At 39.2% G+C, this 27730-nt stretch overlaps 1 protein-coding gene and 1 long non-coding RNA gene across 5 annotated transcripts in view; both read left to right on the top strand.

The window, feature by feature from the left end:
• KIF26A (kinesin family member 26A) overlaps positions 1-3356 on the top strand; it is a 103375-nt gene extending 100019 nt beyond the window's left edge. The window contains exons 13-15 of the mRNA XM_034061807.1: positions 142-332; positions 1179-1329; positions 1877-3356. Of these exons, the coding sequence (XP_033917698.1) occupies positions 142-332; positions 1179-1329; positions 1877-2052 (518 nt within the window). The 3' untranslated portion in view covers positions 2053-3356. The remainder of the gene's footprint in view (positions 1-141; positions 333-1178; positions 1330-1876) is intronic.
• An 11113-nt stretch (positions 3357-14469) lies between these two features.
• On the top strand, positions 14470-20484 carry LOC115946598 (uncharacterized). Of its 4 annotated transcripts, none has more exons than XR_004080644.2 (4): positions 14600-14650; positions 15574-15728; positions 17689-17751; positions 18504-20484. It is a non-coding gene; the product is annotated as an uncharacterized lncRNA (long non-coding RNA). The 4 variants fall into 4 exon arrangements; XR_004080646.2 differs by having other exon boundaries at positions 18490-20484; XR_004080645.2 differs by lacking the exon at positions 14600-14650 and adding an exon at positions 14470-14587 and having other exon boundaries at positions 17689-20484.
• Positions 20485-27730: the final 7246 nt, after the last annotated feature.

Genomic DNA, 27730 nt, shown 5'->3' with positions numbered 1-27730 from the left:
TTTACTAAAAGGAAAAGATCAAGAAAAGCATTTCTTCTTAAATATCCTGAGAACCTAGATCTCTCTTGAATTCACTACAGTACATTTGGCAGTCTGTTAGTCTCTTAAGAGTCTGAGTCATGTTTCCCTTCTGTATTTTAGGTCTCCAGCGTCGTAGACTGATTCCTGCTCCATTGCCAGATGCTGCCTCCCTAGGAAGAAAACCCAGTGTCACTGGCCAATGGGTTGATCTACCACCTTTGCCAGGCACTTTAAAAGAGCCATTTGAAATAAAAGTTTATGAGATTGATGATGTGGAACGATTACATCGACACAGACAAGAGGAAACTGAGGTCAGCACATATTTTACAACAACTACAGACACCTTAAATTACGGTATACAGACAGAGTTCTTGCTTGCATGCCAGAATGGTATTCAGGAAATTGATTGCAATTAAAGCACTATAATTGTTAATTTTACAATTTATATATTGGGGTCCCCTTAACAAAGAAAATGAAATGATTACTCTCTGAAATTAATTGTGTCTAACATGACTGATGGTGTAAATGGAAGTTACCAATGAATACATGATGAGAAGACTTTATAATCTTAGCCTGGCTGATGAAACCTTACAGGTTCCTTCAGCGGCAGGGTCATTAACTCTTTATGTAAATGACAGAATTCTATTAAATCAGGGATACACTGAGTTTAATTTACTAGTAATTGGAAAACACTTTGACTAATTCTATTTTGGAGACTGGAAATCTATATTCTTCTGATGCCTTTTTTCCGTTTCTTTTATAATAGCCTTTCCAGGATGTTGAGAAGGTAGGAATGCTTTTAAAAAGATAAGAATTCATGTGTTTGAGGATTATATAGAACTCTAACATTATTGTTAGGCTGTGTTTATCATTTACATTGCTGAAAAAAAATCCTCTACAAGCAGTAGTAATTTCAGAATGTATTGAGAAGTTTGCCAGTTCAGAGAAGTGCAATGAATGCTTAAGTGATGTAGTGTGCTCTTCCTTTAGATTAGAATCTATTAATGTAAAGTTCAAGTAAGAAAATCACCCAAAACAACAAAACAATCTACCTACTAACTCTTACAAACAAGGAGGTGGGAGCATTCTGTGTCTAACTGTTGGAGGTCAGCTCATAACAGGCAAATTAGTGAAATGGTCTTTCTGTGTCTTAAAAGGGTCTGATGTATTTCCATACCAAGCTGAAGATACTAGAAAGGCGACAGCAGCGAATCAGAGAAGTAAAGGCAAAGCATGAATTTTTGAAGGAAGAGTTGGAAGAGACAAAGTGCAGGTTGATGATGGATCCAAATAAATGGAAAGATGACTGTAAGTATTTTTCAAAACTAGCAATAATGTAACATCATGTAACAAATTTTCAGCATATGAGCAGTCTCAATGAAAAAGTTAAGCTCTTGCAAAGATATTTTGCTGAATTGAGCCCTAAAATACTCTATGACTCCATTGATATTTCTGTGAAATGGGATTTGTACAGTGCTGAGTAGGACTGAAAATGAACACCCCTCTCAGCCCCCAAACCAATTAGAAGAAAATGTCAAAACAATGTAGAGACTCACTGTGATGCTTGTTAATATTAGATACTTACATAACCTTTTATTACCCTTCCTTCCAAAGAAGGAAAAAAATATTTCCATACCCGTGTTACAGCTTGGAAACTGAGGCATGAGATTTGTTTACAGTCAAAGTGCTGTGCTTAACTAGAGCCTCAAGGTAGAGTTTTGCATCTGTTGAACAAAGTGAAAAAAATTTCTTAGTTCAAGAGAAATAAAACTGTACACTATTATTGCCTCGCTTGTGATAGAATAATGTTTTGCAATGACCTATTTCTCTCACTGACTTTTTTTTTGTCTGACAGTTGAAGTGGATCCTGATCTCGATAAGGAGTCGCAGGAGTATCTGGAGGCACTGGAACAAGTGACAGAGGAACTGGAACAGTGTGTTAATCTGTGCAAGTCACATATCATGATAGTGACGTGTTTTGATATTGGAGTAACAGATGCACAAGATGGAGTAAGGGAAGTGGAGGTTTGAAAGGAAGTTTTGCAAGGGACTGAAGGAAGTGAAGCTGAATTGTCTGACACGAAGAAGTAGAGAAAGTAGTTGGGAAGTGAAGGAGGAAAGGTGAAGACTTAAAAGCAACAATGAATGTTGTAAGAGAAAGAAACAGCTGCGGGGTAGGAATGTTCATAAATCATTTGGTGCCTCAATGTGACCTGAACTCTGCAAAGATAAAAGTAGGATCAAGTATTGCTTCTACCAGAGGGGAGCGAAGAAATGTAGTACAAAACAAGATTTGTGATTTTATGTTAATAACAAACAAACAAACATACAATGGAAGTGCCTTTAAACTTAATTTGATTTTCATTTTTGTATTTGGTGCTAGAATTAAAGCCAGCAAACCTGAACAGACCACAAAATGTATTCCTACGAAATATTTTATACTGTATAGTGTATTTATGACTGTATGTAAAAAACAAACAACATTGTAGCAAAAGCAATAAGTAAATTATGTTTTCATACCTGAACTTGCCTTCTTGTTTCACAGAAAAGCTGTTTTATGTAGCAGAATTAAAACTGTATTATGACTGTTTTCTTGGTTAGGGTTCAAGATATTTTTATGAACATTTATCTATTGAAAAGGAGTATTATGGCATTTGGAGATGATTGTTTTACCTTCAGGTTTTGTATTATTACTTTTTCAGCTCAAAGTAAATGTTTGTTTTCCATTTTATATATACATATATAGATATATATTAACTGCTTACCTACTTCTTTGGTTAGTAAGCTCACTTCTTACAGACCTGGTCTTTTTGGAGTTGTAAACTTAATGTGAGGAAGTCTACAAAGGGCACTGTGGTTTGTTTTGGTTTTCTTTTTTCCTCTTGACTGCAGGAATTGAGAATTATGTTTATTACCAAAACCATAAAACAAACAAAAAAAGGAACAAAACGTTTTTGTAAATGTTATGTTAGGTCCATATTTTTATATAGTTTTGACTATAAATATAGCATTTGCATTTTGAACTTTTAAGACAAATAGTGTATCTTTTTACAGTTTTTCTAAGGAAGGCAAACCCTCAGGATCAAGTTTATACATGCTGCATGAGATTTGTGCTTTTTTGAAGGAGGCCACTTAAGTGTGGGAACTATTGATAAACTGTTGCCAAACAAATACTTTTGAAAAGGTTTAATAGTGTATGTAATACTACATTTCATAATGAATCATATTTTCTAATCATCTTCCTTTTTATGGTTTTTTCAAATCCTTTGTACAAATATGTATTATAATAGCTTGCTTCAGTTTTTATCTGTGAATAAAAGATACATCTATTGTTATGATTGCTTCTTGCTGTGTATGTGATTTTAATGTTTAGAAGAGATAGAGGCCTGTGGTACACTGTATTAAATGTCATCTTATCTCTTTGCCCTAGAGATATAACTGGGAATGGAGTTTTAACATTAGTCATCATAAACCAATTGGGAAAGAGACAAAACACCAAAGGGTAAAATAAATAGTGATGTTAATACTTAAATTCTCTTAGTACTTCATAGTTCACAGAACGAAGACCTGCGGCTCACATACTTGTTTTCCCTGATGAGGCAAAGAAACTAAAAAGAAAACTTCAGGAACTTGGATCAAGCCCTGGGCCCCATAGGTCCATCAGGACAAATGACTATATTCTTTTCTCTCTGACACTGCTGCATTTGCTGTCTGGTTAGACAGTAGCTGTGCCTGGTCCTCATCTCCCAGTGATGAGCTGACTGAAGTAACTCCAGGAAGTTTTAATACAAAGCTGGTGCTTCTAATGAAACCATCTTGAGTATTTTACAGCTATTTGGCCAAATGGCCTGTAATGTGTGATTTTTTTTTCCCCTCCCTCTTTCTCTCCTTATGTAGCACTAACAGCAAGGCATCCAAGCACTAAGTTCTTTAACCCCCACAAGAAGCCTGTGAGCGGGGGACAAAAATGCCTTCCTTCTCATTCTGCAGCTGGAGAAGTGGGAGAATGAGACTAAGGGTTTGATATTTAAGTATCTTTGTAACTTCACATAGGTTACAAAGGATGCCATGCTCTTATCTACCTCTCTGTGATTTATCCCTGGAAAAGTGTGCACCATGTTTACTTGCTGACATTTGCACTGCATTGGGTTCTCTGTGGTGCAAAGTGGCATCTAGAATTTCTAGAGGATCCCCTTGCTGATATTCCTGAATACCAGTAATATTTTCTAAGTTGTAAATTCCTGCTATGTTTACTTTCTGTATGTGTGCATAAAGTCACAGTTCTGAAGATGGAATCAAAACCATATAGTGATTCAATACATTGTGGGTTTTATTCAGAGCTAGGATCAGATAAATAAGTACAGTCAAAATAAAAATGGCAGTGGCATACTGAGGGACAAGTATTTCTTAGCAAAGTGGAAAACCTCCTAGCAAGAGGGCCAGAGAAGAATACAGTCATGGGGAGCTCTGTGCTGTGGTGTTAGGTTTTGCACTGGTGTCATTACACTGTCCTCTGGAGATGCACATCTTAATGGTGCTACTGTAAGGTAAATTGACCTGTGATGGGCTCTGAGCCCTTAGCACAGCAGGGCGGTCTGTAGCCCTTTCGTGAATGGACAGAGGAGTTTTTGTTTATTTGCTAGCCACTTCATCTTCTCACAGAATCACAGAATCCCAAGGGTTAGAAGGGACCTCAAAAGATCATCTAGTTCAACCCCCCCTGCAAGAGCAGGATAACCTAGAGTACATCACACAGGAACTTGTCCAGACAGGACCTCAAAGGTCTTTATTGCTTCTCCCTACTCTGGCAATATCATAATCTTCTGAAATAAAAATCAAGCTACTAATCATCCATCTCATTTTTTATATACCTGACAGTTTATTTAAATAGCCTGCTATGTAATGTTTGCTGATTAGGCCTGCATCCTTTGATACTTTCTCTGTAATTTGCAACTATGGTTATGTTTTGCACAAAATAGCAAAAAACACATTTCAGGGCTGCTTAGTTCCATGTCAACATGGCAATAGCATGCATATTAAATGCATTTAGCCTCTGGCTTGGTGACACAAAACAAGCCTGAGATGCAAAATAAGGTGAGGCACTGATGGATGAAATAATAAACTTCCCTATGTAAATGCTATTCCTTATTGACAGTTGTGAATAGTAAATTAACTTTCATATCTCAAGACCTCAGAGCCTCTAATATTCCTTTATTTTTTGTAACTTTCAGAGTTCCATCTAGTTAAAATTTATACAAATATATGCTTAGTTTATGATTCAGGCTTATTTTGCAAAAGGCCTAATTATAGAATATTACAAATAATAATTGCAAAATTAAGCTGGATACTTATTTCATTACTTTTGTCTTGAGATTTAACAATTTGAAATAGCCATTAAATTGCATACTTAGAGATGTGGTCTTATTGAGTTTGTTATAGTATCAAATAAAACCCTAGAAACCCACTGGTGTTGGACTGCCCCAGTTTCTTTTGGCAGGGCTAATTCATGCTAGAATTTTTAATCCCTTGGTTGAAGATCTTCCTATAAAACCTCTCACCTCTTCCTTGCTGGGGCAAACCCTTTCTAGGTCCCTTGATGGGCCAGTTTACCAAGCCTAAAATAGTATTTATTTCCCAGCAACAGGAAAACTTATTGACAGCTGCTTATTTTTTAAATGAATGCAATGACAACTATATATAAAGTCTAAAGATTAAATTTCAGGAAGTGGGACAGAAATTCCATTTTCCTCACACCCCACCTCTCACCAGGTTTCACTAACCAGGAGACCAGATTGCATGTGAGGGTCAGGGAGAGGAGAGGTCCCCACTGCCTCAATCACATGATCAGGCATCTTTCCAGAAGAGATGAGGTATGGACTGGAACAGAAATTGAGTGGGAAAGTAGAACTCTTATCTGGTGACCAGGGACTTGTGAATCGAATAGAACCTTGTATTCTGGACATGGCCTTCAAGCTTACTTTTGCATTTTCCCATCCAGTGGTCATGGTACAATAGAGAAAACTACTCCTGGGAGATAGGATTTCAACTCCTCAGAATTTGCAAGTTGAGTGGGCAAGCTCAATAACCTGTGCTGTGGCTAACCATGTACTGAACAGTGTACATCTATGTAGACATTGAACCTTGTTAGAAGTGTTTGGAAATGAAGTTATTACAAATATAGATTCCCTATGAAGAAATCAGGCAGTGTGCAGGCAGAAAGTCATTTAATGTATGTGTAAAACCTTTTTCCTTACAGTGTTTCTGGTCTAACCAGTTCCAGCTAAGGTATTTCTAGGACACGAACTGCAGTATTGAAATATCAGCACTAACAGAGACTTCAACAGAAATATGAGATTTTGTTCTTTTCTCAGTATGCAGAAAGTGTTTCATTTATTTCTATTTCAAGGTACCCATGTATTCTGTTTCCAGTTATAAATCCACCTTTTCCAGTCACTTGCATTTTATTTTTAAAGTTATGTGTGGAACATAACTCCTCAGGCAGCTGTTCTATAGTGTGGCTATAAGCAGGGTTTAAGGCAAAAATGTTAGCTGTAAGACAACTTCTGTATCATATGTCCAAGCTGGTAGAAGTGGACACAAATAAAAATGGTGCCGTATTTGGGTGCTTCCTGGTCTTCCTGGGGTGTCTGAAAGAGCCTGTCCTGGCTTTTGAAAGGCTTGGTTTTGGCACTTTGCTGTTGACTTCAGTAGGAGAACCAGGTTATTAGTTAAACTCCTGGCATCTCTGGTATTACAGCAATATTATGTGGCCAGAAAGAGCAAAGCTTTCAGTCCCTGGGTAGTGAAAAAGCTGGGTGAACCTGCTTTTTGCCTCCTTGTTGTCTGGCTCTCCTGCCTGAGGTCAGTGGATTGCCTTAGATTCTGTCCTTCAGAGGGTCAGGGACCTAATCAGGGCTGTGACACAGCTCACGTGACTATCCAAAGCATATTTTAATTGATCTGACCTTGCATGGAAAATATCTTTGGCGCCCCAATGCGCTGCTCTCTGGGAGGCAGGCACAGTGCTCCAGGGCACAGGCAGTCGAAAAATAAGCAGATATTTTAGAGTTTGGCCTTTGACTGGAAAAACTGACTTTTAAATATTGGCTCACTGAGACCTTTCCCTGCATCTGTAACAATGACCCTACATTTGTCAGCATCTGGCAAAGATACACTTACAAATGCTGCTTGTTTTGAAGGGTGCCACTCATTTTGTTGTATATTACCATTTAAATGAGTTACATTTGTACCTAAAGGCTTCAGTCTCATGGGGCTAAGTGCTGTACAAACACAATTTTTTAGTCTAAATAGACAGGGTATGAGGGGGAAGGACAGTGGACTACTGTGTTTCCCTCCAAACTGAGCATGTAACAGCTCTTAAAAATATGTCTCTCACAATGTTCTTTGCTGAGTATGAAGCAAAACCTTCAGCCATGGCAGCTGAAACACTGTAGGCAGGCTCTGACGAGATTCCATTTTCAAACTGCTCAGTTTTCAAAGTGAAGATATGTTATTTGCTTGTGTGACAGGAAATGAGGGAAAGCAATGTTTTCCCTTCAGCTTTTGAGGAGAGAGACAGGAGAAAAGTATAATAGTGTATACAAATACCATACATAACGGAAGAAAATACCAGTGCCCAGCCTATGCACTTCTTTGCAAAAGCTGTGCATCCTGGGCAGGAACAAAGTGATGGGGAAGACTGAGGGCAGCTGTGTGCTGTTTCCCTGCTTTCTCCTTTTCCCAGTTCTCAGTGCTCTGTAGGGCATTCTATATTCTTCTTGCTGTTGCCTCTTTGGATGCTTCACTTGATCTCTGATTTGCTCTTTGATATCTAAAGTACCTCCACCTTTTCTTCCAGCCCTTCTTTCCTAATATTCCAGTTGTAAATGTCATTTGCCATTAGGTGTTGGGCCGTAGGAGCTGGCCTCTCTCAGGAGAGGATACAGCATAAGAAGAGAATGGTTGGTAAAGGAAAGCTGCCTGGTATTGAAACTGGGTATGGAGTTTATATCTAGGGCTTAAACACAGCTGTGTTCGGGCCAGTGAAGTTACATTTAGAATTGGACCAGCAGTATCAATATGCTCATAAGAGACATTTATTAGTCATCTTCACATATACTAGATCAGAATTTCTTCTGCCTGAAGTTCACTGAGCTATGCCTGTATTTGAAATGCATTTAACTGGTCAGTTTTGTGGCAAACTTTCACTATGCTGTTGGGTATAGACATTAAGCCATCATAATTACTAAATCCAAGTTCAAAAGATGGAACTTCACACTGCTAGGATTTTTTAAGATTTTCTTTTTAGGCAACAACTGAAATGATGCATATGAGCCACATATCCATACTCCAAAGAGCTCCAGCAAGATAGCTACCATTTGCATGGGATTTCTCTATAAAATATCCAGAATGCTGCTGTGAGAAGTACTGAATGTGTAAACCAACTATTTCTCTGATATACATGTTCAGATGTTGCCTTATTAATCTACTGTTTATGTTGCCTTTATGTTACCTGTTTGGAAAAAAAACAAAATGGATCAGCAAGCTGAAGTCTGGTATATTCTTGGGATGTCTTAGAACTCTTTTCAGAAATCCAGTGACTTTGGAAAAGTTCCCTTCTTCAGTCTCTATGTTGAACTTACTAGATGGGGTTGTCCTTGATAGACAACTGACCCAACACAAACGAAATTCTGAAATAGCATCAAAGCATTAAACTTCAACACATCTCACTTGTTTTTTTTTTTTTTTTAAATCAGAAACAAGAAAAACTATTCTGCTTAACTCAGGAAGAATTTCTAGATGTACTGAAAACAAACCGACTGGTTTGTCATAGGAACTAAATACCTCTTTTCAGGTATGTATATCCCAAGTGCAGGTTTGAGAGCTTCATAAAATTTACCTCTCTGTGGTGCTCATGGTATAGATGCAGTATTTGAGTCATTGATGCTAGAAGATCGGTTAATATAATACATAGGTCTGTATACGTGAGGAGTACATCCAGGAATTTCAGCTCTGTATGCATCAGATATGCAGCTGTGGAGTCCTTGCCCTCCAAGTCCTTTCCCCATTAGTAGTGTTAATAATCAGGCTGGAAATGAGCACAGTAGTCTGACAGCACCAGATGCAAACTAACTGGGAACCTTTGGAAATGCTAGCGCCCTGCCTTCCCTTCTCTGCCACTTGCATGTACACAGCTAGTTAATAATCTTTCAGCTCATGGTAAGTAGGAAGATGTAGAGCTGCTCCCTGCACCTTAAGACCCATGCTAGTTGTTACATGCATTTCAAGTGGCTTCCACTGTGCTGCTATTTACACAAAGCTCTGGATACTTTGCAAGGGGTGATTTAACTGTAATCTCCCACAGTAAGAAGTTGCAGAGGCAGTAGTTCTGCTATTTAAGTTTAAAATGTGGCAGTACTCCAACAAAGCTAGCGTGGCTTTGTGTTTACAAGTGTGTTGCATCAGCCTTGCCTTTGTTGTGCTATCATCTTATCAGAGTGAATGACTGATGTGTTTTGCCAGCCTGCAGTACATTGGCACATACTCTTCTAAGCGACCTGTTGCTGCTTTTCATTTCTGGAGTGCACATGTATAGGCTGGGGAGAGGGTCAGCACATAACTGAGCAGCTCCCCTGGTTGAGAGAAGTATGTGGAGCAACTAGACTATAATTCAAGTTGTCTTGCTAGTTCCCACTCTTTGAAAAGTCCCAGGTCTAGTTTTAGCAATGTCACAGATGTCAGTGCCAGTGGGGCAGGGCCCTGTGGTCTACCAGGAAATTTTTGTCCTTATTGCACCTACATAATATCAAGATGGGAGTTTGTTAGCATTTACATGCATCAGATGATGATCACTCCCATTGCCCAGAGGGATGTGAGAATGATGAAGAGATAACAAATTTCACTGTGTGTTTGGAACAAGGAGTGGAAAAGGTGCAGTCTTTTTTTTTTTTTTTTTTCAGCTCTTCTGCATACAGACAGAGGAGCAGTAACCATGTGGAAGTACTCAGCTTTGTACTGTAGCCAGCTTAAGTGAGGATTTGACAGTACTGGCAGCATGCTGGTGACTCACCACACCTAATAATCCAACAAGAGCTGGAGATTTGCTCTGCGTAAAGTCGAATTGCTCTTTTAATTTGCTTTACGTTGACTTTTGTATTTTCTAAGATGCGTGATGAACCAAGGACAATGGTAAGATGTTTCGTACCTTAGCAAACTTTTTTTCTCATTTTGTCCAAACTTGAACTTGTTCAGAGGCCTTTGAAGAGAAACACAGTGTGTTTTTTATATTAGGCATTTCAGACATGTTCTGACTGCATCATAAAATGACAATAGGAAAACTGCAGAACAACTACAGCAAAAGAGAAGCTGCCGCTATTAGTAACTAACTGAGTTTATTGCTCTCCCTTAGACCAATACCATTTCTCCCTCCCCCCTGCCCCAGTACTAGACTATATTAATGCAAGAGAGCTTTGCCCCATGGTTTGCATTTCAGGCTGTGCATGATATCTGGCAGGAGAGGTAGAGAAGCGCAGTTTCTTAACAGACCTTTGAACACTTCCTCTGCATCGCCTCCCACTGAAGTTGAACTCCTGAGACGTTCCCAGTGACAATTGCTGCAGACAAAAGGCAGCATATGATGTAGTTTGTGCAGAGCAATTTGCATGCCGGCTGTCTGGCCAATTGCTGCCTGACTTGCGTCCACCCTTTCTTTAGTGGAGGAATTAATTTCCTCCTCTATCTCAATGCCAGTTTTCATGAAACCCTGTGGGAATGTGATTATCACTGAGATTTCTGCCCTTGGTCAGATTTGTTTGATGTTGGCCAATCCTTTGATTCTATGGCTGAGGTAGAGGGTGTTTCATGCCAAGTAACTGATCCAAGTCTGAAATACTGTAGCTTTCACATAGACTTTGATTTTAGTTTGGGGCTAGTGATTATGATCCTCCTCCCAGTTACTGGGGAAAAGGGATAGAGTGGTGAGATGTACAGTGCTATTGAGTGAAAATGGCTCAGCATAGATAGAGTTACTATCTACAGTATGAATCAAAATAATTTGCTTTCAAAGCTGGGCATGGTATTAAACCAGAAAAATACACAATGAAGAGCCACATTCCTGAATGATTCAGTGACTTCCAGTTCTAAACCTGATGTCATCTCCTGTAATGAGATACATCTGAAATAAGGTTTTACTTCTCTCAGTAAATAACTTTCCCTGCTTCCGGGAATGAGCATAAGTAGTTGAGAAGGGAGGATTTGGGTTCAGCAGGTTGATCTGTGAAGCTGAAAATAACTCTATCCTGGAATTTGCTTACAAGGATTGCTTACAGCCCCAGGTTCTCATTACAGATTACATCACTGCAGCTTTACCTGGGAGTACACTCAGGTGAATATAGTTTGTTTGAACTTACATGAGTATTGATGAAAAGAGGATTTGGTCCTTAGGCCTTCATTCAGGAAAGCACCTGTGTTTAGAGAGGATGCTTGCACACTGGCTTAGCTCACTGCCAGGCTTCAGAAAGCACTTTCCTAATTTACAGGCGTCGTGTGTATTATTGAACGTTAGCGAATTAACTGGAGGTGAAAACAATTCTAGTACATTTCTTCAGCTGCTGGCAATACATGTAACTCCATTGTCTTTAATAACGAGTGCTAATTTTACACCTGTTAAAGACTTGATAAAGAGCAGTCTTGGCAGTACTGTGCCTTCTGGGGTAGATAATGAGCCATTTTGTATCTCTGAGTCTTGGCTTTCTCACTTGCTTGTGCTGGCTGGAGTATTATAAGGGCAAGATGTTGATTTTATTTGCTACTGAGCCTTCTATACTACTATTCTGCCTCTCCAATACTTCTAATAGTCATGCAAGTGACTCTTTTTGGAACATGCAGGCACTGAATTTTGGCTTGCACCCCTGTGGAAATGGTTTGAATGGTTTTCTTGGTCAATGTTATTAAACCTAATATGAAGAGAACATTTGAAATAGTCTTGGCTTCTTCATATCTTTATCTCTAGAAGTAAGGGCAATCATGCTGTGGCTTATGAGTTCTGCAGAGAGCTGTTTGAAGTCACTAATGGTATGGGCCATCTGCTGTGGGGGGGAGGACTGAAAAATGGCAGGTATTGTCTTAAGTGTGTGTAATCTAATTTTTTTTTTTTGTGAATATAGCCTTTAATTACCAGTCTTGCAAAGTGAGGCATCTGTTTCTGAATTTAAGAAGCTGAGACTAATGAGACAATTCAAGCCTTTCTGCAATGTGCCTAATTGATCAACCTAATATCTTTGCAAAAAAAAAAAAAGTTTATGTTACTCTTTATACTCTTTACATTAAGGAAGATGATGAGTCTTTAAATCATTTTACATGGTAAGCTTGCAAGTTGATGTAGAAGTTTATTTACAAAACACACCTGTTCTCATTTGTTGCCACTTCAAAGACTGTGCTGTGCTTAAAGGGAGAAGAAAGTGCTGATGTGTGTATCGCCTAACAGACTTCTCTTACTGTAATAGAAGTGCAAAAAGTTGTTAACCTTGATATACAACTTAGCCTGAAGCCTGAAATACAACATAGCCTAAAGCCAAAGTATATTGTTAGTCTGAAATGAAGCATTTAGTCTGAGAAGACATTTTCAGTTAAGCCTTTTCTCATGTTCTTACAGCATGCCAAAATACTTTGAGTTCAGAGCTGAGCACCCTGCTGTGAACAGAAATCATTAGCACTCAGTGTATTTTGCAAATATTAAAGCAAGCTATTAATAGAAGAGCAATATTGAGGGTAAACTGAAGATGAGCAAAGGCTCAGTGAGGCTAGTAGGTAGTAGTCTTTGCTCCTTTTTCATCACTCTGGCTGTTGGAAAACACACCACATCCTTGAGCTGCTGGTGTAATACTGTTTGGACCTGCCCAAACATCTTAAAATGCTATTTGCAGGACAAAAATATGCTTCTGAGAAAAGGATACTCATCAATGTAAAACTCAGAAATCTGAATTCTGCTAAACTTGCCTCAGGTCAGAATTCACTGACATTTTTACAATTGGATATAGTCACATTCTTGGGGAAAGCTGATATGGACTAAATGATGATTTTATTATGCACACAGGCACACATTCAGTCAGAAGACTGTCGCAGCAATGGAATTGCATTGCTTTGCTTTGCGAACTTGTTAAAATAAGGTGTTTTATTTGCTGGTGTTGAGTTTAGAACAAGCTTTCCTTATGGCTTTAGATAAACCTTGACATTTCACACAGGCTTCAACCCTGGGCAGATGATTAACCTTTGTGTGAAGTTACCCTTGACTTCAGTCTAGCATGTAGCAAAAGTTATTTGTATACCTAGGTCTTTATCTTAATTATCTTTTGCCTCCTATATTAGGGAACAGTTTAATATGCCAAGGGCAAACCCCACTCTGCATTTCTATTCAGCAAGTGCCTGTGCAGCCAAACCTTTTTCTTAAAAGGTATAGAGAATAGTCCTCCTTCTACTGTTCCTGTGGTGATAACCTAAGAAGAGAGGAAACAATAGTACTGAATGTAGTAATGGAATAATGCCTATTGGATATTTTCCACTACAGTTGTATGAAACAAGGGGATTGGCAAGAGTAAGCCAACGAGAGTTAACTTGCAAGAATCTGGTATTACACAAAGCCAGGAACACACGGCAACTTCCAACTCACTTTATTTCAGTTAGTTAATAGTTTGCAGAGTGTTTGTGTGTGTAATGCTGATCAGTACTAAGATGTCATTTTCCTAAACCTTTTACCATGTAAATAAACAAACATCCACCAAATAACCTTTAAGGACAGATAATCATTTTGACTTAATCTGTCACAAACATTTGTTACAAATGTCCTCACCTTTTTTTGGTATCTTTTACAAAGACAGTGCTGTAGGGATTATAGGGCATTTTTTGGATGTTTAACTCCCAGAAGACATTGTACCATAAATAATTTTGCTAAATGATGTTACCTGAATGCTTCCTTTGTCCATTATTTTCCTCCCTTTTATGTAACCAGGAGAGCACTTTGTTATCATCACTGTAGTGGGTGGAATGAGATATCTTGGTATTGCAGATGTTGCCACAGCCTGACTGAGTCTGGGAAATAGCCATGGTGTTTTCATATGGTTTGCTGCTGTTCTGCTACTGATAATATTGTTGCAAGTGTATTGTAATGTAATCATGTGGGAAATTGTTACTGTCACATGTCTGCTCTATCAGCAAGTAGCAATCCAGTTCAGTTTAATATCTGTATTGATGATCTGGATGAGGGAATCAAGTCACCCTCAGTAAGTTTGCAGATGACACCAATTTGGGTGGAAGTGTTTATGTGCTGGAGGTTTGGAAGGCTCTACAGAGAGAACTGGATGGGCTGGATAGATGGGCTGTGGCCAGTTGCATGTGGCTCAACAAGGCAAAGTGCTGGGTCCTGCACATAGGTCTCAACAAGCCCATGCAATGCTACATTCCTTGGGATGAGTGGCTGGAAAGCTGCTTGGTGGAAGAGGACCTGACTTATATAAGAAATAGTGTGGACAGCAAGAATAGGGAAGTGACTGCTCCTCTGTACTTGGCACTGGTGAGGCTGCACCTTGAATCCTGTGCTTAGTTCCTGGCCCCTCACTACAAGAGAGACATTGAGGTACCAGAGTGAGTCCAGAAAAGGGCAATGAAGCTGGTGAAGGGTCTGGAGAATAAGTCTTATAAGAAATGGCTAAGGAAGCTGAAGATGTTTAGCCTGGAGAAAAGGAAGCTCAAGGAAGAGCTTATTGCTCTCTACACCTACCTGAAAGAAAGGTGTTGTGAGGTGGATGTTGGTCTCTTTTCCCAAGTAACAAGAAATAGAACAAGAGAAAATGTCCTCAAGTTGTGCCAGGAAAGGTTTAGATTGGATTTTAGGAAAAATTTCTTTACCACAATGGCTGTCAAGCATTGGAACAGGCTGCCCAGGGAAATGGTGGACTCACCATCCTTGGAGGTATTTAAAGGACATGTAGATGTGGTACTTAGGTACATGGTTTAGTGGTGGACTTGACAGTATTAGGTTAATGGTTGGACTTGATGATCTTAAAGGTCCTTTCTAACCTACGTGATTCTATGATATACTGAAATTTCTTAAATGTTTGTAGTTTTCTGTTATCAGAGCTAAAACAGTAGAAAGTGGCTTGGGCTATGGGCTGAGTGTGGGGCTGTTTGGTGAATTTAAGCAGGGGGCTAATTATGTGCTGAGAGGCTCAGAAGGGCTTTTTTGAAAAACACAGGGCCTGGGCAACTGGTTACTTCTTGGCTTTATTTTGCATATGCAGTGGCAGAAGGGCAAGTAAGCTATTGTTAAGGTGAAGGAAACAGAAGGAGCATTTGGGGGGCAAAGTGAGAAAGGCAGACTTGTATTTTGTAGTAAAGTAATTTCTACTGTTTATTCCTCTGGTGCTTTGGTGACAGAACTTGGTGTATGTCTTCTCTAACTGGGCAGGACTGTACCAGATATATTCTTGACAAGGAATATACAAGGCTTGCACTGATAGCAACTAATGAGAGCACTATCTGTCTTGTTATTGGTTGCAGCCTCTACCATGATCGATTTTTTACTGGAGTGTGGGTTTGAACAGGAATTTTAAATATGTGGGAAGACCCTTTTCACCCTCAAACAGTCTGATACTGCCATCCTTCCTGCAGAGGCAAAATCATTGTATCCTCGTCAGCTCCACTGTCTGCAAGAGGTAAGAAGTTTTTATCACTCTGAAAAAACTGATGTGTGTTTTGAAAGTCAGCTCTAACTAAATTTACCATTTCCTATATCTATGTTCTGGTGTGTAGCCACTTGCTGCAAAAAACAGCTTTTGTGACACAAGGGAGTATGAGACATGTCTGGTAAGAGCATGTTATATAGTCCTCATCCTGCTTGAATACTTGTTTAATAATCTATCAAGATCCAGTTGTGATCTCTGACCCAGAGCTGCCAAGGCTGGAATAATCTTGGTGTTTGAAAACAGAAGCATCTTTATGCTTTCTTGCCCTGTTGGAATTTTTGCAGTCTCCCTTAAAGTGATATAAGGTTGCTACATATGTCTAGACGAAGTGAGCTTAAAATTTAAAATAAAATTAAGCTTTTATTTTGGTAAAACAGAAAGCCATTAGTAAAAAACTAGACTTGCATGGTCGATTCAGCCTTTTTCATCTGCAAACACCTGAAATGATCTAGCTTAACTTATACAGCAAAGATGTTGTGTTTACTCTATATCCTCTGTTGTGGGGGATGTGATCTACTTAAGCGTTTTTCTTTCTCTGCTCCACACTCTAAGTTCAGGTCTTCTAACCAAATCAGGCATAGTATATTTGAAAGTAGTATTTCAAACCCTGATCTACTAAATTCCTTTTTGAGGAAGCCCTGATCTGGGTATTGCTTCTGAATCTAGTACTCTCTGTAAGAGCGTTCATGAGGTTTTTCTTATATATACTTTTGCTCATGTGTTATAAATTTAAATCCTGGCATTTAGTTATGGTGCTGCAAAACCTGCATGATTGTTTAAACACACGCTGTGTAAAGCATGCATTTTTGCCCACTCATAACTATTTCTCTTTCTGGTTAAAGCTGTCCTGCATGCTACAAGTTCAAGTCTGTAAACGTTAGAGTAGTGTATGTGTGCTTAAAGCCAAGATTCCTTCATTTCCATTCTATCCAGATTAATCCATTTCAGCCAAATTTGCTTGCCCAGGCACTTGGGATCTTTCCCATATACAGCCTCAGTTGATCCTGTGAATGTCTTTTTGTAGGGATACTGACAGATGAGTGTATGGTTAAGGGCTAAATGGAAATGAAGATGTCCTTAAGACAGTTTCAGGCACTCCTTATGTTGGAATAGTTCTGGTGCTGAAAAGCTTTGAGAGCAGTTAGACCAACTGGGGAAGAACTGCAATATGGGGACACTCAATTATGTCTCTTTTTTTTTGAACACAGACACTTCAGATTTCCCTTTAAGGGAAAATGTAGATTCTTAAGCTGTATCCTTAGTGGAGGTAAAGCAGCATGACTTTACTGGAATCAGACTGACACTGTCTCTACAGGAGATCTGTCTTTAAGCTTTAAGTCTTTTTCATCACCTTGCAGAGCAAAACAGGTGTTCTTTCCTGTAAAAGACATTGTGCTCTCTGTGGAGCTTCAGTGATGAGCAAAGAAAAATCCTTCCATTTAAATAACTATAATTTATATTGATGATAATATGCTGAATTCTATAACCACTTCCATCTCTCAGAAGGATCTTAATACATCCTGGAGTTTTGGGACACTGTTTCATCTGGATGTAGTAGATGGATGTAGATGTCATGGGGTCTTTAATTTTCACTCCCTAGATTCATTCTCCTTCTTTCTGATTAATTTCTCTATGGGATGTCTGCCTTTTACATCATGGCAAATGGAGTGCTGGGGGGAGGGAGATGCAATGTTTTATTAGTAACCTCTGTTTAATGTAACTGTGCTAGTCCTGTGAACTAAATATTCTATCAAATGTAATTCCCCTGAGATCAATGTACTTACTGATACTGGGGGAACTGCAGAAGAAAATATACAGGCTATAGAGGAAAGCTTGAAAAGCCAGATCTTTTCTGTACTTTTTTTAAAGCCTGACCCAGGGTTCTTTTCTGTTAATCTTATTTTTTTTTTATTTTTTATTTTTTTTGTAGAGAAGGAAAGCTATTTCAATGTATAGCATGCATTTGACAGATGACTGAATGAAAAGGTTGAAGGTAATGTGTGATATGAATTGTATTGCAGTGGCCCTGAGAACATACCAAAGAAAGGCTGAAATTAACAAAGTATATTAGAACCTGCACAAGGTGTTTTCTCTTATTAATCACGTTTTTTAATAAGTCTATTGAAGCAGAGAACTGAAGGAATTATGAAGTCAAAGCCAGCATCACTCCACTGTCTGCTTTTACCACTTCAGTTCCACAGGACTGAGATTTGTATTGCTGCTTCTGTAAATTGCAGGTCACGCTTCTAGCTAGTGTGAGATGGGGTGGTGGTGTTGGTGTTGAAACACACAGGAATTAATACAGAATGCCACAGACTATTGAGAGGATTGGAGGGCATGACAGCATCTAAACCTGTGTTTACTTCTGCAATGTACAGTACATTAATGCATTTAATTGGAATATTATGAAGCTTATGGCAATTAGTAAGCCTCCTTGAGAAACCTGGATGCAATACACCATAGAATGATGTAACAATGATCTCTTTACTTGATTAAAAAGTGATTACTTTTACAGGAGTTTAATTGTACATGAAAACCTTATAGCCAGTGCCAGCAGAGATCATTGCCCAGAGATCTTGCTGTTTTATAAACCAACAATTCAAATGCTGTATTGATAAGCCAAATTTATATTAATCAGATGTGTAGTCAAGGACTTAAAATATCCTTAGTCATGTGTAAATTAATACTTTTAAAAGAAACATTGTGTTCTAAGAACTATTAATCTTTTTAGTATCTTTTTTCTAGTTGGAAGGGGAAAGGTAATGCATACAACTGGAATTTCCAACTGAAATTTTGAAATCGAGGTTCTGCGTGTGATATGGAACCTGAACCAGTCATCTCTCCATGCACACCTACCAGACACGCCAAAAACTCACAACAAAACAACAAAAAAAGATCCACCCTCCCAAAACATCCCAAACCAACCAACCAAAAAACCAACCACAACTAAAAAATAACCCAGACTGCTTTGCTCGTCAATTTTTTTAACACCATGGCTTCCATTGAACTGCCTGCTGTGATGGGATTGTGGCCTTTAGGGGAGCATATCACTGATTGGTACAATTTTATAACAAATAGACATGCTTCTTGAATGGCATTTGTTGGAGGTGTTCCAGGCACTTTATAGAACTACAGAAGTAGACAATTCTGTGGTCACTGACACTTTCATTACTTGCTTTTTGCCATGTATCTGGTTTTCATCCTTAAATTTTTGTCTGCATTCAGTGTGTCATCCTTAAAGCAAAAAGCCTGGAAAAACTTATCAGGAAGAGCTGTTCTTGCTCCTCACATGTTGAGATTTTTTTTCTCAGTGGATACTACTGCTTCTTAGCCTCTTGTATATTTATCCAAGTCTTCACAGAACTCACTTCTGATTTATTGTTCTTCCTGGAAAGACAGAGGGATTTTCTGTCCTCTTGATGCTTGACTTCTAGTACCTTTACGGTTGAGGTTAAGGAAAAAGTGTACCTTCTCCTGCAATCAAAATGCTGTACTGTTGCCTTGGGGGAATAATTAGTTGATATTCTCCAATACCTTTTCCTGCAACAATGTATGTGCACGGAATACATGTGTCTGATGATCTGGTTGTTGAGGTACAGCCACACCTGTAGCACATTTGGGAGTGATACAGAGGTCTCATCTCCAGCCAATCCGGAATCATAGTCCAAGTGACTGGATCCTGTTTACAGTGCCATGGACTGAGACAACCTTTGGCACAAGTTTGGACAGAATTCTGGAGTCATGCTTTTTAACTATGTCTTTTGCAATCCCACCACCTGACCTGACACCCTGGTCATGGAGTGCTCATTGCATGTTGTCTATGCAGTTTGGGGTAATTTGACTCTTATTTCTTCCACAACCATTCTCGAAGCCACAAGTCTGTGGGCTACTTTATTTCCCTGTTGTGACAGTGTTAGGCACACAAGTCATCAGGTTTAACTAGTGAGGGCTTCCAGTGGTGACCTGTTTGAGTAGGCCTTGAACTGCTCCATGCTGGTCACCACTGCTGCCAGCCAGCTCTGAGGCAGCTGGAACCAACCGTGGCAACCCATCATGGGTCACAACCTCAGCCAGAGTGCATGGTATCCCTGCTTAAGCATATTTAAACAAGAAATATTTCTTAATGAAGAAACTGCTTGTGCCACCTAGACCTCCTGTGCTGCGCATCACCTCAAGGGGTAATTCTGACTGACTATAACTCACTGAAAATAAGGCAAGCTGAGACTGGGGAATGGACAGAAAAATGTTTTATGTAAAGAAAAAAAACCCACCATCACATTATGTTTGTGTATCTGTGTGCTTTTTCTCAATGCACAAATTAGTGTTCAGAAATGTATTATTTAGTAACAAATGAAATAAATTCCTTGACTTGAGTGTTTTTTCTGGTGATAGGCAGAAAGGTTAAAGCTGGTAAACTTGTTTTAAAAGCATGCTCCCAGATCACAAACCTCTGAAAATGAGTGTTGGATGCTTAGAGGAGCTTTATGAGCATGCTTTTGTTAAACAGCTACTCTGATCTTGCTTATTCAGTCTTTAAATTAATGTGTAAAAGATGCCCATAAGCAACCAGCAGCTGAATTGACTGTTATTAGATGGATTATTACTATTACTCAGCCTAACAAGTTGCTATATGTTTTGTGTACTCAAGCAAATTTTGCTGTGCAGGCAAGTGGAATGATACACACATGGGCTAACATAAAATCCCTCAAAATATCCCAGGATTAGACAAACAGAGTTATGGTGTTGAAATAAAAGTGAATTGCCAGTGTTTCTAAATTAGAGGGTTTCTGGTATTTACATATACAAATAGCTTCAAAATACTACATTTCAAACAAGCATAGATTCAGTTGCTCTTTTTCTCCCCATGGTAGTAAATAGGAGTCTATTTATCAAAGCATCAAACTGATTAGAAGAGATTATCTGCTATAGGGACTTATTTAAAGAGGTCTGAGGATTCCACTGGGTTGCTGTGGTCAGTTGAATACACTTCACAGTGAAAATTCAATCTCTTGGCTATAAAATTCTTTAACTCTTCCTCTTGGGGTGAAATAACTAGGAAGTTCTTAAAGTTTGGAAGCCATACATGTTGCAGAAGGTTGTAAAGATCCCTGGTGATAAAATAACTCTGGAGGGTCTGCATCAAGTGACAAAGAAAAGGCTTCGCAATGTGGACCATAAGCCAGGTCTTGTAACCCAATGCTCCTTCCTGTGGTTGACAGATCTGGGATCTGAGCTCACACTCTCCTTAGGAAGGATTAAGGGCTGTTGCTGATAGATTGGGCTGAATCATGCTCAGCCCTGCTGCCTGCATTAACGAATTACCCAAGAGGTGGCAGCTGGGTTAAAATAACAAGTCTTTTGAAATTTCTGGAGAGCTCTGGAGTTCAAGTTGAGGTAGGAGCTGAACACTCAGGATTGCAGGTAAACCTGGCTTTGAAAATGGGTCTAGACCTCTGGATTTGTCAGCTGAGGTACCACAACAGTATTACCACCCAGGGAGTCAGAAGAGTAAGGCTGTGAATATGCTCAGAATGAGAGGGGAACTAGGAGGCCTTGTGTTTTTCTCTGCTCCCTCAGAGCCCCTGATGACTTCATGTCCAGTTCCTTTCCAAATCTGGCATTAGTATATTAGGAACTCAAGTATATCAGGTATTCAAGCCATGAGTCAAATAGTGACACCTCAAACAGTATTATTTCAATCAAGGGGCCTTCTTCTGAAATAAACTATAAAGACACAGGAGAATATTTTCTCTTTAAGCTACTGTTCAGGAAAGCACTTAATCATTTTAAGGCTCACTGCTTGCAATGTGACTTACACATATGTTTAAGTGTTGTATTGACTGAAAGTATATCTTCAGTGAGAGGCAAGTACTCATTGATTATGTGCCTTGCTCCACAGTCTCCTGTTGGTGTTGTTTTGGAGCCTAGTATGTTGCTGCTCTGCCGAGTTCAGTAAAGAGAAGGAAACTACTGTAACTGGTACAGCAGCACTTTCCTCTATCTCTGTCGGTCTGGGAGAATGTATTTGCTGATGGCAGTTCCTTGGATAGGTGGTAGCTGGGGATCAAGAAGGCATAAGTTACATGAAAACATGGTAGCAATACATTGAAATGCTGTGGTATTTTTTTGTACAACTTTATAGTGAGGCTGGATCACACTGTTATTGAAATAGCATATTGGATGGGTAGGGGAGGGCACTACTGTAATGGTAGTAGTAATGTAATTTTGTCTTTTTGCAGTGATTTCTGAGCTTGCAGAGGAAAATAAGGATTCTCCTGTATTTTATAGTCCTGTAAATCCCCCCAGAGTTCCAGAGTTACTTTTTTTTCACATTATGCTATGCTTGGGAAGCCCGTCATGGTTGAGGCCTCCTTGGGCTATTGTGAGCAGCTCCAACAGGCAGAGAAATGGTGGGAGATGAAAGACATATGCTGGTGAGGGACTATTCATTAGGGACTGTAGTGACAGGACAAGGGGTAACGGGTTGAAACTTAAACAGCAGAGGTTTAGATTGGATATAAGAAAGAAGTTCTTTACTGTAAGAGTGGTGAGGTACTGGAATGGGTTGCCCAGGCAGTTTGTGAATGCTCCATCCCTGGCAGTGTTCAAGGCCAGGTTGGATGAAGCCTTGGGTGGCATGGTTTAGTGTGAGGTGTCCCTGGCCCTGGCAGGGGGGTTGGAACTAGATGGTCTTAAGGTCCTTTCCAACCCTAACTATTCTATGATTCTATGATGCATCCCTGTTGACAGGTCATCTCTACCTCTTCATCCAGCTGTGGGCTCAGGCTTCCCTGCACACACTTATGTGCCTCCTGCACAAGTTTTCCTGCATACTTCAAATACACATGCTTCATGCTGCATAAATGTGAAAAAAAAAGTCTAGGCACAAGCTTCAGACTTGCTGGCCCTAAATACAGTATGGCATATTAAAAGTGGAACTTTCCTGCTTGAGTTTTTGTCCTTTAACACCCTATTGTAGTTGGCTATTTTGATAAAGATACTGAGCCAAGATAAAGACAACAAATGGCACTTAAGCAACTTCAAGAATATCCACTCAGTGAATAAAACCTAGCTAAGTGGGCCTAATGTCTAAATTAATTCTCAAACATCCGTTTAAAGCTTGCAGATCAATGAGTTTTAATCACATTGCATGCTATCAGTCAAATGTAAAAACAACCTTCCTTTTTAAAAGATTAATTTACTTCATTTGCAAAAACCATACACTTAAAGTTCAGGAATTTTGATTTTTTTTTTCTAAGAGCTCTTTGTATGTTCATTGAAGTAAGATTTCCATTTATATTATATTAGAGTTGACAGCGAGGGGGAAAAATGAATAGCCATCTGCTAATCAGTTTATTTCTCATAATGAAAACAAATCTGCAATTTCCCTAATCTGAAGGGCATAGAGCAATAACTTTGCAGAGAGCCAGTTACTTGCTGTCCAGGGAGTATGCTTTCATCTTGCAGAAAATAACTGTTTGTGGAAGACCTTGATTGTGAAATGCTACTGCTAAACTCACCATGATTCTGTTCTGCCTGAAATCAAAAGTAGCCCTTGGTAGATACTGTGATGTGCAAGGCCTGTAAAACCAGATACTAATTAATATGGTCAGATGCATAAGGCTTTGTGCCCATGTCCCAAGTCTACTCCTGTTTAAAGGCCATGTGGTCATTAGCTTACTTCATCCAATAAACCCTGCTGAGAAGTACTGTACAGCACATTTGAGGGTGGTGGTGATGTGAATGTAGTGTATCTTGAGCTGCAGGTAGGCTCCAAAGTCTCAGTTTCTGGGCCTGAGAAAAATTGTAGACTAGTTTCCTTTTCCACTGTAACTTGCCTGATGCTGCAGAAAGCATGTGCTGTAAACTAGAAGCTGTGCCTGTTGTGCCAGGTGATGTTTGAGGAGTGTGAGACTAAACTCTTGCAAATTCTCCTTTATTTAGATCAATGTGAGGGGGAGGCTGTTTTTCCCAGGACCCTGTGGCTTGCAGCATGTTAGTCACAAAATGAGAAAGATCTTGCTTAAAAATTAAGGTTGTGATATGGATTGAAGAAGAAATTTGATCTGAATAGACAGCATGTATCAGTAACAGATCCTGTGCACAATTAATCTCTGCACAAGCACAAAACAAAACCTCTGTTATTTTAGCTATCTCTTTAACCTCATGGTGGAATGGTTAATAAACATAAAAATTGTATGAAGGTGCTAGTGAGGGAGATGAAAATGTATGTATCGACAGTAATTCTTACTGATGTCTAACTTAGTTGATGAAGCTGGTGTTGAAAGATTTCAGTGTTGCTATAAAGCAAATTTTAAAAAGTCAGCTTGAAGATGCCAGGGGCTGTGTTAGATTGGCCAGCTTCCTGATGCAAGGGAAATTTCCAATCTGAAAGCACTAGTGTGGTAATGGTGGTGTGGCAATTTTCCTTGCTAACATATTGGTAGCGTGAAAATTTTTCCCTGCCAGCATCCTGGAGCAAGGAAGTTTTTTGTACCTGTGCTAACTCTTGCAAAAACTATTTCAGTGTGTAAAATGTGCATGCTGAACAGTGACAGTCGTGACCTTTTTTTGTTGTTGCTGTTGCTCTCCTCTGGCAGAATCAAGTGCAGTAGCTGGCAAGGTATTCTCAGATGAATCAGTCCATGAACTGTGGCTTAGATCCTGAAGAACAGCCGTAAAACTTAGTCTATAGAACTGGTGCTGATGAGATCTGGGTTGGTTTCCAAGCTTCACCCAGGCTCAAGCAGATGGAAAGGAGTGGGGGCACGGGAGCTCAACAGAGAGCTTGAAGAGGGCTGGACTGTGGCAGCTGGGAGGGAGGTGAGATGAGACAGCTCTATAAAGCTTTAGGTGCAGCAGTTATGTGCTGCTTTTGAATTGTATGTTGTGCTGCTTGCTGTGTTTGAATCTTCCTGCTGTGGGTATAAATCAGCAATTCCAATTTTCAATCAGTTTAGCATGATGACAGTGATTGTCCCAACAAATAAATGCCTAGGTGTTGAATACCAAGGAGTAAAAAATAAAACCCTTACAAGCAGACTGGTGCCCTGCTTGTATTGTTTTTCCTGCTGCTCTGGCAGAAAGCAGTTCTATGGATCATGAACAGTAACTTATGTCAAATAGTTGGTAGCTTAGTGTGTCAAGCCTGTCTGAGCTTAGCAGTGCCAGCTGGAATAGATCTACTATGAGACTGTGGATGAGACTTGTCTTTTGACAGAAATTGAGAAAATAACCGGCAAATTGGAATAGAAATATGAAAGCTCGTTTCTGTGTTGAAAGCTTTTGGAGAGCTGCAGTTTTGTGACATGCCTCCTTCCGTTCTCCCCAGGTTTTGGGCTGTTGTGATGTTTCTTACATGGGAACCTGCAGTGAGGAAGCAAGGAAATGCATTTCTCACTATGAGCACAGAAATGCTTGCAGGCAGGCACTTGTTAAGGAAAATTTGTAGTTAAGTGGAAATTTGTGGGCTTGGGAGAATAATTTTACAAGCTATGGCTTTTGAGTATTGAGCATCAAAGAAAGTGCCGAGTCCATAGAAGGATATGGGATTTTTCATAGACCTTGTTAGAGAGATGGTAGCATATTTTCAGATGTGTCTTCTCCATGTTGACATGGAGTTTACATGGGCTGACCAACAATATGACATGACCTTAAAATCACAGAGCGTTGATATGTATATGTGGCTTTTCAGATGTTTGCCTCCTTTTCTCAGATTTTTCAGCACCTTTGGGGTTGGTGAGAAGGAGCCTCAAACAACTCACCCTCCCCCACCCCCTGAAAAAACTCCAGACACACCCAGAATTCTTCATTCATGGTAAATATCTACTGCTTTACTTTTGAAGGGTGTTGGAAAGTTAATGTAGATCATCCTCTCAAACATGCCGGGGTTTGTTCAGTCTCTCAGCGTCAGTGTATTTTTATATGTACCCTCTATTTTAAGTACTATATAAGGAGAAAAATGATCTTTATGTCAGTTTATACAGGAACAAAATTTGGCTAGGATGTCCTGAATGAAAATAATGTGACGTACCATGGCTTCGTGCTTTGGCCTGTCTGGATTGCTTTCCATTCTTTCTTCTTTGATACCTAATTTTAAGACTTCTTTCATTGCTGCCCTTGATGTAAAATGAATGCAGTCATTCTCATGATCCCTGTCAACTCCTCAGGGGTTTCTTTCCCTTTTCTGTATTTTAGGAAAAAGCTGATGAAAGAACTATCATAGAAAAGAGACTTCCTCTTAAGTATTTGTTTGGAGTAAAGTTAAATCAGATTTTCTCCAAATAGCTTTGAATTTTAATCTTTTAAAGAACCTGAAATGTATGACTTTGCTCTCTTCCTCGCAGTGAAAGAATTCTGTGTAGTCTGAATTTGCCTGTAGATCTTGATTCGAACTGCTCAGCTGGTACCTATTGCTGATACCCTATTTTCCTATAGTGTAAAACAGATTTTGTATACTGTAAGTATCTATTGTGTATTTCACCATGAACCTCAAGGGTAAGGACGCACAGGATGCAGTAAACCTTTCCATAGAGGAACAGGCCAGCAATTACTGTCCGAGAAGTGACCTATATAGACTATATGCATAGACACGAATTCAAAGTTCTGCATGCAATTTTGGCTCTAACATATGTTCTGTGTACATGTTCTCAGTGATTTTTTTTTAAGGTTTATTTTGGACTAGTTTTATCAACATTGTTTAGAATGAGCCCGTAGATGAAGTTTGGAGGTCTTTAAATTGCAGCTCCAATGCTCTAACAGATTTCATTTCCACACCAATTAAAATCTGGTAATATCTTTAGCTAGTAAAAAGGAACCTCATAAGGAGAGGAGTGCATCAGTTTTATGTTCATACTGTAATTACCTGTTTTGGGGTGACATTTAATAGACTGAAGTTCACTGCTGTTCATTTTATCCTTTCGTGTGGGCATTGCTGGAAAAGAACATGTACTTAACATTTTGGGATGTGACAAAGGAGAAGAAAATTATACTCCTTGGCTATGCTTTTAGGTCTTGGATTTTTATCAAGGTGAATATTTAGTATGTCAGATGCTAGCTACAACGTACATCTAGACTATTTTTGTTTTGGACTTGCAAACAAATTGATCATTCAGTTAGCAGAATAATTTCTTTCATGGAGATTTGTTTTTTGGCACTTATCAGTCCTTTTCTGAAAATTTGTTAAACTATGCAGTTACTTTGCAGCAGCCAGTAACTCAGCTGAATTTGGTGATCTTGGAAGTAGTGCAGAGATATTAAATCTGTCTGTGAAATACATTATACCTGGATTTCAACTTAATCTACAGACAAATTAAAGGATTTGTGACTTGTTTTACTTTACTGTTTTATATGAAAGCAATATCAACAAATCTGTGATTTTTAAATGGGAATAATTAAGATGTGTCTAAAGAATTGTAATGGGGGTCAAACCTCAGTTTTAACCAGCGAAAACTAAGACCAGGGTTTACCTGCATTTTTATGCCTCTTCATTTTAGCATTTGAGAGTGGAGAGGGAGTGGGTCTTAATAACAATGAAACCTAAGATTTCTGGTACCTGGGGGGGATATGGTGTGTATGAGATGCAGATTAAATGTGTCTCAAAGCTTCATGATGTTCTAGTGTAAGGGATAACCCTTTGGCTAGTTTGGGTCAGCTGTCCTGGCTGCACCACCTCCCAGCTCCTTGTGTGCCTCCTCACTGGCAGAGCATGAGATACTGAAAAGTCCATGATTAGGGTAAGTGCTAAGTAGCAACAACTAAAACACTGGTGTGTTATCAGCATTATTTACATACTAAATCCAAAACACAGCATTGCAACAGCTACTAGGAAGAAAATTAACTCTATCCCAGCCAAAGCCAGGATACATTTTCAAGAAGCAAGATATTTATGTCTCAGGAAATATAGATAGTGAAAGCTGAGGGGAAAATGTGTAAGGAAAGAACTTGGATGTTAATAACAACGGAGCCTGAGA

The sequence above is a fragment of the Melopsittacus undulatus genome, chromosome 4 (genome assembly GCF_012275295.1).
Source record: "Melopsittacus undulatus isolate bMelUnd1 chromosome 4, bMelUnd1.mat.Z, whole genome shotgun sequence".
In the NCBI taxonomy this organism is placed as follows: domain Eukaryota; kingdom Metazoa; phylum Chordata; class Aves; order Psittaciformes; family Psittaculidae; genus Melopsittacus; species Melopsittacus undulatus.
This window is presented reverse-complemented; position numbering and strand designations above follow the sequence as displayed.